Source organism: Trichomycterus rosablanca, chromosome 8, assembly GCF_030014385.1.
Source record: "Trichomycterus rosablanca isolate fTriRos1 chromosome 8, fTriRos1.hap1, whole genome shotgun sequence".
Lineage (NCBI taxonomy): Eukaryota > Metazoa > Chordata > Actinopteri > Siluriformes > Trichomycteridae > Trichomycterus > Trichomycterus rosablanca.
The window spans coordinates 831,317-845,373 of NC_085995.1; the positions used below are offsets into that span (position 1 = coordinate 831,317).

At 41.6% G+C, this 14,057-nt stretch overlaps 1 protein-coding gene across 1 annotated transcript; it reads left to right on the forward strand.

Annotated features, from left to right (window-relative positions):
• Positions 1-1,660: 1,660 nt before the first annotated feature.
• anpepb.1 (alanyl (membrane) aminopeptidase b, tandem duplicate 1) lies at positions 1,661-13,850 on the forward strand. The gene is made up of 20 exons (XM_063000258.1): positions 1,661-2,256; positions 3,206-3,348; positions 4,135-4,271; positions 4,458-4,584; positions 4,790-4,944; positions 5,799-5,912; positions 6,002-6,145; positions 6,262-6,327; positions 6,928-6,993; positions 7,233-7,405; positions 7,853-7,929; positions 8,858-8,991; positions 9,747-9,802; positions 10,015-10,162; positions 10,851-10,942; positions 11,045-11,155; positions 11,244-11,411; positions 11,500-11,640; positions 13,198-13,279; positions 13,501-13,850. Exons 1-20 carry the CDS (start codon positions 1,661-1,663, stop codon positions 13,654-13,656), a joined length of 2,886 nt encoding a protein of 961 aa, XP_062856328.1. The 3' UTR covers positions 13,657-13,850.
• The last annotated feature ends 207 nt before the right edge of the window (positions 13,851-14,057 follow it).

Below are 14,057 nucleotides of genomic sequence, written 5' to 3' on the forward strand. Positions count from 1 at the left end.
TCTTAGACCTAGATCTGATTTCTGTCTCAGAACTTAGTCTTTAAACCTGTTCTCATTCTGGTTCTGCTTCCTGTTTTAGTCCTGAATGCAGTTCCGGTCCAGTCCATGTGTCAGAGATCACAGACAAGATCTACTGGATCCAGGACAGTACTGATCACAGTCTCAGTCAGTGATCTGGTTATTGTCTCAGGGCTTAATCTGGTTCTGGTCCATGTTTCAGTCCTCACTGCAGTTCTAGTCTTTATGTTAAGGAACAAGACCTGAGAAAGAAACCAAAACTGACTTCAGGTCTGATCTGGATTAAAAGTGGATCAGGGCCAGTAGTAGTTATTGGTTTAGTCCTTAATCTGGTTTGTATCTCTGGCCTTAACACAGTTCTGGTTTTTGTTCCAGAACTTAATCCTTAATCCGGTTCTGATCCCTTTTCTCAGCCCTTAATCTGGTTCTGGTCCCTTTTCTCAGCCCTTAATCTGGTTTGTATCTCTGGCCTTAACACAGTTCTGGTTTTTGTTCATCCTTACCCTTGTTGTTAATCCTTAATCCAGTTCTGGTCGCTTTCTCAATCCTCTCAAGGTCTGAGACCTGGACCACGACTGGATGAGAGCAAAGACCAACAAACCATGAAAGAAGAGAAAAACTGGTACAAGTTCAGGAACCATCACTGTACACAGAACCAAAACCAGAACTGGATTCACACCTGATACTGTAACTGGATTCACACCTGTTACTGGAACTGGATTCACACCTGATACTGGAACTGGATCCACACCTGATACTAAAACTGGATCCACACCTGTTACCGGAACTGGATCAAAACTGATACTGGTACTTAATCAATGCTTGATACTGGAGCTGAATCCACACTTGATACCGGAACTGGATCTGTATCTGATACCGGAACTGGTTTTACACTTGATACTGGAACTGGATCAACATCGATACCGGAACCGGATCCACACAGATACTGGAACTGGATTCACACCTGATACCAGAACTGGATTCACACCTGATACCAGAACTGGATCCAAAAAGATCCCGGAACTGGATCAACACCTGATATCGGAACCGGATCCTCACAGATACTGGAACTGGATCCAAACTGATACTGGAACTGGATCCACACCTGATGCTGGAACCGGATCCACACTTGATACCGGAACTGGATCTGTATCTGATACCGGAACTGGTTTCACACCTGATACTGGAACTGGATTAATTCCTGATACTGGAACTTAATCAATGCCTGATACTGGAATGAGATAAAAGAGATAAAAGTAATTGTTTTATAATGTTAAATACACATTAGGGAAGTTCTGAGGTGTTTGGTGATCACAACTCTACATGAAACCCGTGTGCTTTTAAAGAAGTTCATAATCTTTTGGACACTTAAAGGAATTTTTAGTCTAAAACTCTGAACTCTGGAAGTGCCGCTGTGTTTCAGCTGACACATCAGATTCTACTTCACACTTCAGGATGTTTGAAGCTGTTTATTAGACCCACTGCGAGCCTGCCAGGTGCCCCATGTACCAGCGGTTAGGAGGGTAATGGATGATTTATTAACGCTGGTGGGTGGAGAGGGTTCAGGATAAGTACAAGCGCCGACGTCCAAAATGCAGAAGTCAGGTCGCTCGTTCTGTCAATCTCCGACCACCGACTCATCATGGCTAAAGGTTTCTTCATCAGCAAAACGGTGGGGATTATCGGCATCGTTTTAGGTGCCGGAGCGGTGGCCACCATCATCGCCCTGTCCGTCGTTTACTCCGAAGAAAAATCCAAAAACAGTGAAGTGGTGGTGAAGCCCACAGAAGGACCAACCACGACAACCACGACAACCACGATCACAACCCAGCCATCCAACGAGCCATGGGACAGGTACCGTCTCCCCGACACTCTGGTCCCAGACTGGTACGACCTGACGTTATACCCACGTCTCAGCCCGAACCCTGACGGCATCTACATCTTCACCGGGAGCTCCAGCGTCACGTTCAGGTGCCTGAAGGACACCGATCTGATCCTGATCCACTCCAACAAGCTGAACCTGACGTCCCCTCCCACGCTGAGCGCGCTCGGTGGCTCGCCGGCACCGTCCGTCCGGTCGCACTGGATGAAGGAGAGCACCCAGTACCTCATCATCCACCTGGAGCAGAACCTGAAAGCCGGAGAGTCGTACCGACTCCACACGGAGTTCAGAGGAGAGCTCGCTGATGATCTGGGAGGATTTTACAGGAGCGAGTACCTGGAGAGCGGAGTCAAACAGTAAGTGTTATTAATGAGCTTATGGTGGGTAGCGCTGTCACCTCACAGCAGGCAGGGCATGGGTTCGATTCCCTGGCTGGGCGACCACGGTCCTCTCAGCGTTGAGTCTGCATGTTCTCCCTGTGTCCCGTGTCTGTGTGGGTTTCCTCCAGGTGCTCCGGTTTCCTCCCACAGTTCAAAGACGTGCGGTCAGGTTAACTGGATATACTAGAAACTGTCCAAGTGTGTGTGTGTGTGTGTGAGATGAATGTGTATATGAATGTGTGAGAGTGTGAGTGTGTGTGAGTGTGTTAGTGTGTGTGTTAGAGTGTGTATATGAATGTGTGTGTGTGTTAGAGTGTGTATATGAATGTGTGTGTGTGTGTGTGTGTTAGAGTGTGTATATGAATGTGTGTGAGTGTGTATATAACTGTGAGTGTGTGTGTGTTAGAGTGTGTATATGAATGTGTGTGTGTGTGAGTTTCTGCCCTGTAATGGACCATGTGTGTGTAATGTTTCCTGCCCTTCGTCCAATAACAAAAGCACCCACTGGACCCACTATGACCCTGACCAGGAAAAATCACTGCTGCTTTATCATGGTCAGGGCCGCTGTGGGTCCGGTTTCCCTGGAATCACTGGGGGCAGTAACACACCCCAGACAGTGCGACGGTCCATCACAGGACACACACACACACACACACTCACACACACACATGTTCTGGGATGAATTCAACCGGGATTGCAAGCCAGGCCTTGACTCTATTGACTGAGTTGAGGGCACAAATCCCCACAGACACACTCCGAGTCTTGCAGAAAAGCCTCCCAGCAGACTGGATGATATTAAAGCTACCAAGGAAAGACGCAGCGATTTAATATAAACACACACGGTTTTGAAACGGGATGTAAAACGAGCTCACGCTCAGGCGTCCACATACTTTTGATTCATTATTTCTTGTTTTTATTATTTCAGGGTCGTGGCTACGACTCAGATGCAGCCGACCGACGCCCGGAAAGCGTTCCCGTGTTTTGATGAACCGGCCATGAAAGCTGTGTTTAACATCACGCTGCTGCACGAGCCGGGCACCACCGCCCTCTCCAACGGGATGGAGATCAGTACGAGCTTTATTATATCACATCTGTACTGCACACCTGAGGGGTAGCTTATCCGGGGTATAATGTTTAATACCCCCCACCCTCCGCGTCTGAGGGAGGGAGGGGCGGATAGGAAATCACCTATTTGCCATCGTCCTAGCTTGTGGGTGCGGTTCTCAGTGGTGTCACGCCCTGTTTACAGACACTATGTAATTAAAGGAGTGAAACAGCGACTCCTACTGTTTGGTTAAATTATCACCTGGTAAAACACGCTAGCTCACTACTGCTGAGATCTGGGGATCCAGGGTTCGAATCTCAGCTGTGCTATCAGTCGGTCAGGTGTCTACATGGACACGATTGGCTAATGTCCGAGGAGAGGGGTGTGGCCAGAACAGACTAGCTGTTAAGAGGTGCACCTGAGTGCAGGTCCCAGGCCCGGTAAAAAGAGGAGGGTTGCTTTAGGAGTCGCATCCGGCATCTGGTCTGCAGATCCACTGTGACGATGTCTAAATAAGGGAGCAGTTTATTGTAGCTGGCTGTCCTCTTCCTCTTTTACCTTTATGGTGTTTTCCAGTGAACCGGTTCTTCTCATAAGAGATGGCTCAGGTGGTGGAGAAATACAGAGAGTATGTGTATGGATATGGATGTGTTCCTCCATACGTGTTAGAGCTCTCTGTAAGAATCCGCAGCTTGGTGGGCGTAGTGCATGCGGCAGGTGGATTGCAGGGAATTGGAAATGACTCAATTTGAAGAAAAAGAAAAATCTTACTTTATTAGATTAGGAACCAATTTGTTTGTTTTCTTCAGGCACGACGGACGTGACGGTGGACGGAGAGTCTCTGAAGAAAACCACCTTTGAAGAAACCAAGCGAATGTCCACCTACCTGCTGGCCTTCATCGTCAGCAACTTCATCGATATCTGGCACATGGAGGGAGATGTTCTGGTAATTATTCTCATTTTTATCTTATCCTTATCTTCATTCTCATTCTCATCTTCATTAGTTATCAAATTAAAAAATTAATGAATGAGTGAATTAATTATTTAATGAGTAAATAAATAAATGATTGAATTACTTAATATTAAACGCAGAACATGAGTGCTATGAGTGTCTTTTATTGTTCCGCTGCAGATTCGTATCTACGCCCGTAAAGATGCCATCAATGCAGGTCAGGGCAGGTACGCCCTCAACATCACGGGACCCATCCTAAAATTCTTTGAGGAATATTACAACGCCACCTACCCGCTTTCTAAATCAGGTGAGAGGAATTAAAGCTGTAACGTGTGTTCGTGTAAAGATGATTTTCACTGATTAAAGCTGCTGTTTGTAATATTGATGATTGTGTGGAGTTGCCGACCTCTCTGGTAGAACTGTGTCACTGCACCCGGCTTAACAGAGCTCATTTTTTATTTTTATATGTTAAAATCGTGGGCGTGTCTAAATGTGTGAGTGTGTTTGTACAGATCAGATCGCTCTGCCCGACTTTAACGCCGGCGCCATGGAGAACTGGGGTCTGATCACCTACAGAGAAACGGCGCTGCTCTACGATCCCGAAATCTCCTCCAACGGGAACAAGGAGAGAATCGCCACCATCATCGCTCACGAACTCGCCCACATGGTACAAACACAGCTTCATTTTGTGCTTGCTTCTTTCTTTGTGAGGTCTATCAGTACGGTAAATGCTGTTCACAGAACAAATAGTCAAATTAAAGTCAAAGGGGCGATCGGTGAGAAGAACAGATCTTAGGAAGGAAGCAAGAACGTCTCGAAGAACTTTAAAACCTTAGTGAACAGTTTAGAACATCTAGAAAACATGAAGCTACAGTTACACTGCCTGGGCCAGGCCCAGACCCTTTCTAAACCTAGGACAACAACTAAAAAGGGTGAAGGGTGTGTTTATGGCTCAACCGTGTGCAGTTGGTGTTCCGTGGTGTTCCATGAACAGAACCCTTGTGGAACAGCCACCCTGAGAACGTCTGCACCAAAAAACATCCCCGTCTCACAACAGCGGAAGATCCTGCGATGTTAATCGGAACGTTTTTGCTCGAATCCAAAGCGCTTTGAGAGGCGTAGATCTATCAGAAAGTGAACACCATCTTCGCTGTGACATATGGTGGTGGTAGCGTCATGTTATAGGGATGCTTTTCAACAACAACAACAAGCACTGATGGGGTGTGAATACTTTTCTTCTTGTTATCATTTCCCCCATGTGCTTCCCCATCACCACCCACCACCCAAAAAAAGTGGAGTAGGCCTGAGATCTGCAACACGTACGGAGAGACACGCTAAGCCTTCCAGATCATTCATCACTAGTGCAGGCGCTTTGACCAGGCAGCAGAGGGCGCTGTTGTGTTCGAGCAGTTAGAACTCCCTTCAGAAACAGCCTGTTATGTATGTGTGGGCACCTGACTAGGTCGACAGCACCCTGTATGTTCTACAGCAGGATTCTGAGTTTCTCTGTGTGTGTAACAGTGGTTCGGGAACCTGGTGACGATTCGGTGGTGGAACGATCTGTGGCTGAACGAAGGTTTCGCCTCGTACGTGGAGTATCTGGGGGCAGACCGAGCCGAGCCCTCGTGGAACATCGTACGTCTCATTAATAAACATGAAAAATAGATTTTAATAACGTTCCGTCGGTTGCTTTTTCACGGCCGGATGTTTTATTTATGTATCAGAAAGATCTGATCGTGCTGAGCGACGTGCACCGCGTCTTCGCCGTGGACGCCCTGGCCTCGTCTCACCCTCTGTCCTCTGAGGAACAGGACGTTCTGAAGCCAGAGCAGATCAGCGAGGTGTTCGACGCCATCTCCTACAGTAAGGTACGAACCACGGCTGGGGCGTGTTTGTTATCGAGGGGCGTGGCTGAATCACGATCATGTAGCTGATGTACAGTCAGTGATGCAGTGTGTGTGTGTGTGTGTGTGTGTGTGTACAGGGAGCGTCAGTGTTACGGATGCTCTCGGATTTCCTGACTGAACCCGTTTTTGCAAAAGGACTGAGTGTAAGTTCAGAGGTTTTACTGACATGATTGTTTCATTTTAAAAATGATGATGATTATTATTATTATTAATTATTATTTTAATAATATATTTTATTATTATTATTAATATTTAAATACTTATTTATTTAAATTATTATTTGTATTATCATTATTATTTATACAATGTGCTATTATTAATATTATAATTACTATTAAAATACTATTAAAAAACGTATTATTATTATTATTACAGTTATTATTATGGTTATTTATATTATTATTTATTATTATTATTATTATTATTATAAACATTATTTAATAACAAGTATTATTTGTATGATTATTATTCCTGTATTAAATTTATTTCTGATGTTAAAATGTTTTATATTATTTATTCTGTATCACAATAATCATTAATAATAATAATGGTAATAATATAATAACAATAATCTTAATATTAATCATAATCTTAATATTAATAATAATAATAATAACAGTAATAATAATAATAATAATAATAAAAGCAGTAATAATAATAATAATAATAAAAACTGTAATAATAATAATAATAATAACAATAATAATAACAATAATTATTATTGTTAATTTGTTGTTTTTCAGAGTTATCTGAATCATTTTAAGTTTAATAACACGGTGTACACTGATCTCTGGGATCATCTCCAAATGGTGAGTGTAACGTTGCTTTATTCTTTTTTCCTTTTGCTGCTTTTATTTTATTCTGGTGAAAACTAAAAGTATTTTATGTAAAAATAAATAATAAATCTTCACTTTTTAAATCTTTGTCATTAATACTGTGGGATTTATTATTATTAATATAAATAAACGGAATTGTGGATGATCTGTGGTATTTATCTGTGTTTATTGTTGATTATTCGTGGTATTTATCAGTGTTTATTGTCGCTCAGGCCGTGGACGCGGCTGTAATCAAGCCTCCGAGGAAGGTCGGTGAGATCATGGACCGCTGGGTTCTTCAGATGGGATTCCCCGTGGTGACCATCGACACCACGACGGGAAACGTGAATCAGAAGCACTTCCTGCTCGACCCTGAATCCGTCGTGGACAGACCATCTCCATTCGAGTGGGTTTGATTTATTATTTATTATTACTTATTATTTTAGCTCCTCCCCCACAGTCTAGCCGTGTTTAACTGCCGCCGCCCCTGTACGAGGAGGATCAGGGCTGTTACACGCCCCCTTAAACCCCCTCTCTCTTATGCACTGCCATCTGTGATCATCCACCACTGTGCAGGTGCCTCGACCGGCCAGCAGAGGCCGCACTTACACCAATGACAAGGATCCTGTTTCAGCCATTATGTGTCTGTGTAGGTGCCCGACCGGCTGATAGCAGATCAGCAAAGTAAAAAAATACTGATTACAGAGTAATACTGGATTAGATTTATGATTGAATGATTTATAGATTATAATAATGTGGATGATTTAACGCTGAGTTGTTTGAACACACTGACATTATTCTGATTATTTATTTGTATTTATTTATTTATTTATTATTATTTTTTTTTTTGTAGCTATGAGTGGATCGTTCCTATGCAGTGGATGAATACTGGAGTGCAGCAGAACATTTACTGGCTGGAACAAAAACAGGGTGAGAAACAAAGCTGGGAAAATAATAAATAAATATTATAAGATTATGAAATTATACATTCATGTACAGTCAGAAAGAATAAAACTGAGTGATGTGCATAAAAAGCAGTGACACAATGTGGCCAAAAGTATTTGGACACCTGACCATGGAATACGTCTGTGGGAATCTGTGCCCATTCGATAAAGGGACCCTTAGTTGATGTTCCGGTTCATCCCAGAGCTGTTGAGTGGGGCTGAGCTCAGGGCTCTGTGCAGGAGTTTCTCGCTTTTTAAGTCATGCTGGAACAGTACAGGACCTTCCCTAAACTGTTTCTGCAGAAGCGTAGAATTTCCTTTATATGATTAATTTGTTACACCTGTTAGCAACTGCTGTGGCTGAAACATGTGAATTTAACAGTTAGAAGGGGCGTCCCAATACTTTTGTCCGTGTAGTGTATTTTTGGACGTTTATAGACTGTTGAGGCTAAAACAGCCTCCAGCTTCTGGGTTCCTGAGAGGGTTCCTGGCTGCCAGTCCATGTTCCATTTGTTCAGTGGGGTTACGCTCAGGGTTCTGTGCAGGTCAGTGTGGAGAGTTTTGGTGCTACCAACCTGGCCAGGTATAAAACAGACACAACTTGTCAAGTTTGATAGAGGGAGGGTGGTGGAGGGTTGACACGAAGCGTAGTGTGACTCTCCATGTATGGTACGGCTCTTGGTGATGATGGAATGGGCGGTTGCTAGTCTGCAGCGGTGAAAGCTGCAGAGGATTTGGATATGACTAAATCTTGAGGATCTAAACAAACGAATCTCAGCTGGCTTTGTCTGAAGATTGGAAATCTAATTTTTGGATTCATAGAATTCATTTTATACCTGTTGAAACTGGGTGTTAAAGGGGTGTCCATGTAATTTTGGCCATTATGTTAATATTCACTTTATCTTCATTTTTAGTTACAAACACTCCGATGAAGGTGGCTGGAGATGATTGGATCGTGGCAAACCTGAACGTCTCGGGATATTACAGAGTGAACTACGACCTGGGGAACTGGGAGAAACTTCTGACAACCCTCAGCACATCTCACCAGGTACCAACAAGCTTAAAACCACCTTAAAACATCTCACCAACAACCTTAGAACCACCTTAAAACATCTCACCAGGTACCAACAACTTTAAAACCACCTTAAAACATCTCACCAACAACCTTAGGACCACCTTAAAACATCTCACCAGGTACCAACAACCTTAGAACCACCTTAAAACATCTCACCAGATACCAACAACCTTAGAACCACCTTAAAACATCTCACCAGATACAAACAACCTTAAAACCACCTTAAAACATCTCACCAGGTACCAACAACCTTAAAACATCTCACCAGGTACCAACAACCTTAAAATTGTTTATTAAAGAGTAATGCTGTTTGATGAATGTTGGTATTTACTGGGTGTTTGTTAGTGTTTAACAGTTAATGTTGGTGTTTGATGGTAAAAACTGGCTATGTTGGTGTTTGATGGTGTATGTCAGTGTTTATTAAAGAGTAATAGTTTTTTATTGTAGGAGGTTTAATGAATGTTGGTATTTATTGGAAGCGATGTTAAATACCAGTGTTTGTGGTTAATGTTGGTGTTTGTTTATTTTGATGGTTGGGGGAAAAAACATCCAAAACTGTTCAGTGGAAAATGTTGGTGTGTGTTGTCGCTTTGGAAGTCTTTTTTTTTTTGGTCTTTGCTTATTTTGGTGTTTGCTGAACAGTAGTGGTGTTTATTGTGAATTTGTGGTGTTTGTAGTTAAATTAACGTCCGATATATTTCTAATAAAAATTCTTGTTTTTGCTTCAGAGCATCACGATTATCAACCGAGCTCAGATCATCGACGACGCTTTCAATCTGGCAAGGTGAGATTTATTTAAAAGACTAGTTTTAAACACCGCAGTTTATTCTAGAAGACAAACACATGCAGTATTTGTTTATATTAAATGATTATTCTGTATTTATTGTAGGTGTTGAGAAATAAAACCCGCTGATCTGGACCTGCTGCTTCATGTCCCGGTGTTTTGTACATCATCAGTGTTTAACTGTGTCGTTTAAACACTTCTGTTGTTAACAGGGCACGAGAGATTTCCACCACCCTGGCACTGAGAACTACGCAGTATTTAATAACGGAGAGAGAGTACATACCCTGGCAATCAGCCCTCAACAACCTGGATTATTTCTACCTCATGTTTGATCGCAGTGAGACTTACGGACTGCTGCAGGTCAGAATAAACACCACCGTCTAACACACGACCTCAAACACACAACATCAAACACACAACATCAAACACTGCAAAAATCCAAAACACAGCTTAAACCAATGATTCAGTATTTATTCTATATATATATATATATATATATATATATTTATTTATTATTATTATTATTAAATATTATTAGTAGTATTATTTTTATTTATTATTATTTATTATTATTATTTATTATCATAATTAGTATTAGTATTATTAATTATTTATAATAACTATTATAATAATTATTATTAATAGTTATTATTTTATTATTTTTTATTAGTTATTTATAAATATTATTATTATTAATAATAATATTAGTATTAGTAGTTGTATTATTAATATTAGTTTGATTATAAATGTTATTATTATTATTATTATTTATTAATACAATTTATTAGTATTATTAATTATTTATAATTGTTATTATTATAATTTTTTTAAATATTATTATTATTATTTTTATTTGTTATTATTTTATTAGTAGAATTAATTACTTAGAAATATTATTATTATTAATTATGTATAAATATTGTTATTATTAATAATAATACTATTGTTAGTAGTTGTATTATTAACATTAATTTGATTATAAATGTTATTATTATTATGTAATGGTTGATGTTGGGTAATAAATGAATGTATTTTGTTATATTTTTAGGCGTACACTAAGCAGCAGGTGGAACCCTTGTTTACGTATTTTGGGGGCATCACTGCCAACTGGACGAAGGTTCCTGAGGGTCACATGGATCAGTGAGTGTCCAGCATCCAGTCTGACATCATGTAGAGCAGTAAATCAGACGGTTGATGGTTCGGTTTGCTTTGATCTCAGGCGGATGTGTGTTGTTATTACAGGTATAATCAGGTGAACGCCCTGCGGATGGCCTGCAGTAGCGGCGTGCAGGAGTGTGTGGAGCTGGTACGAGGCTGGTACGAAGACTGGATGAACAACCCGGACGTCAACCCGTCAGTCTGAGTTCCGATTCTTCATATTAATACAAAAAATTTGTTTTTCTTCTTTGTTCTGATCTATTTTCTCCGCTTGTCGTATCAGGATCCATCCCAACCTGAGATCTACGGTGTACTGCCGCGCCATCGCTGCAGGGGGCGCCAGGGAGTGGGACTTCGCCTGGAAAATGTTCCAGAACGCCCCCATCGCCACCGAGGCCGATAAACTGCGAGCGGCGATGGCCTGCAGCAGCACGCCATGGATCCTCAACCGGTAACCTTCACAACCGATTCCGTTACCGTAGTAACTTCGTGATCTGATGTTACTTGAATCTGATTGGGTAAGTTTTATTCTGTTGCAGGTATCTGACCTACACCCTGGATCCATCAAAAATACGTAAGCAGGACGCAACATCCACAATCATCTCCATCGCAGGAAACGTAGCGGGGCAACCGCTGGCGTGGGACTTCATCAGAGCCAACTGGGCATACATCTTCGCTGAGTAGGTGTCACCCATCCATCATCCATTCATCTATCCATCGTCTATCCATCATCCATCATCCATCCATCATACATCCATCCATCATCCATCCATCCATCATACATCCATCATACATCCATAATACATCCATCAATCATACATCATCCATCATACATCCATCATACATCCATCCATCATCCATCATACATCATCCATCATCCATCCATAATACATCCATCCATCATACATCATACATCATCCATCATCCATCATACATCCATCATACATCCATCCATCATCCATCCATCATCCATCCATCATCCATCCATAATACATCCATCCATCATACATCATCCATCATCCATCCATCATACATCCATCCATCATCCATCATACATCATCCATCCATAATACATCCATCCATCATCCATCATCCATCATCCATCCATCATCCATCCATCATCCATCCATAATACATCCATCCATCATACATCATCCATCATCCATCATACATCCATCATACATACATCCATCATACATCCATCATACATCCATCATACATCCATCATACATCCATCCATCATCCATCATACATCATACATCCATAATACATCCATCCATCATCCATCATCCATCATCCATCATCCATCCATCATCCATCATCCATCCATCATACATCATCCATCCATCATACATCCATCATCCATCATACATCATACATCCATAATACATCCATCCATCATACATCATCCATCATCCATCATACATCCATCATCCATCATACATCCATCATACATCCATCATACATCCATCATACATCATCCATCCATCCATCCATCCATCAATCCATCATTCATCCATCCATCATCCATCCATCATACATCCATCATATATCCATCATCCATCCATCATCCATCATTCATCATTCATCATCCATCATCCATCATACATCCATCATACATCCATCCATCCATACATCATCCATCCATCATCCATCCATCATTCATCCATCCATCATCCATCCATCATACATCCATCATCTATCCATCATCCATCCATCATACATCATCCATCCATCCATACATCATCCATCCATCATCCATCCATCCATACATCATCCATCCATCATCCATCCATCATACATCCATCCATCATCCATCCATCATCCATCCATCATCCATCATCCATCATCCATCATCCATCCATCCATCATCCATCCATCATACATCATCCATCCATCTATCCATCATTCATCCATCCATCCATCATACATCCATCCATCATCCATCATCCATCCATCCATCTATCCATCATTCATCCATCCATCATCCATCCATCATCCATCATCCATCCATCATTCATCCATCCATCCATCATACATCCATCCATCATACATCATCCATCATCCATCCATCCATCATACATCCATCATACATCATCCATCCATCATCCATCCATCATCCATCCATCATCCATCCATCCATCATCCATCATCCATCCATCATCCATCATCCATCCATCATCCATCGTTATATATATAAATGAATGAATGATGGAGTGTGTTTGTGTGTTTTGCAGGTACGGCGGTGGATCGTTTTCTTTCGCTAATCTGATTAACGGCGTCACCAAACGTTTCTCCACCGAGTTTGAGCTCAAACAGGTAAAAACCAGGATGATTGTTTAGGTACCTCCGTGTGTTCCCATGTTCCCTGTGTTCCTGTTTCCCTTGTTCCTGTGTTCCCTGTGTTCCTGTTTCCCTTGTTCATGTGTTTCCAGTGTCCTTTTGTTCCCTGTGTTCTCTGTGTTCCCGTGTTCCCATGTGTTGTTGTATTCCCTGTGTTCTTGTGTTCCCGTCTCATGTTTCTGTATCATTTCTCTCAGCTGGAACAGTTCCGGGACGATAACATGGACGTCGGGTTCGGTTCCGGTTCCATGGCCATCGATCAGTCCATCGAGAGAACCAAAGCCAACATGAAGTGGCTCCATCAGAACAAAGAGGAAGTTCAGACGTGGCTGGAGGGCGCGATTAAAGAATGAACACACACACACACACACACACACACACACACACACTCACACACACACTCACACACACACACACACACACACACACACACACACACACACCCTGCGTCTCTATAACACAGTGGGATTATTTATTTAGCTCATGCCGACGTTCTTTAACGTGGTTGTTTTTCAGCTGATGTTCTGGATGATGAATTTTATTGTACACAGATTTTTTAAACTTTGTGAATTAAATAAATATTTTCATCTTTAATAGTTTTACGTGTTTCGTGTGTTTCTTTTTTTTTATTTCATGCTTTATTGAGCAATTCCAGAAAAGTTGGGACGGGATGTGAAAAGTAAATAAAAACAATAAGCAGTGATTTTAAAATCCATACAGGACGAAATATCGAACACCAAATATACGATATAAC

Coding starts and splice junctions, on each gene's coding strand:
- anpepb.1 (XM_063000258.1), top strand. CDS start 1,661: ATGGCTAAAGGTTTCTTCATCAGCAAAACGGTGGGGATTATCGGCATC. Junction 5,913..6,001: donor CCGAGCCCTCGTGGAACATC/GTACGTCTCATT, acceptor TTTATGTATCAG/AAAGATCTGATCGTGCTGAG. Junction 10,943..11,044: donor CCTGAGGGTCACATGGATCA/GTGAGTGTCCAG, acceptor TTGTTATTACAG/GTATAATCAGGTGAACGCCC.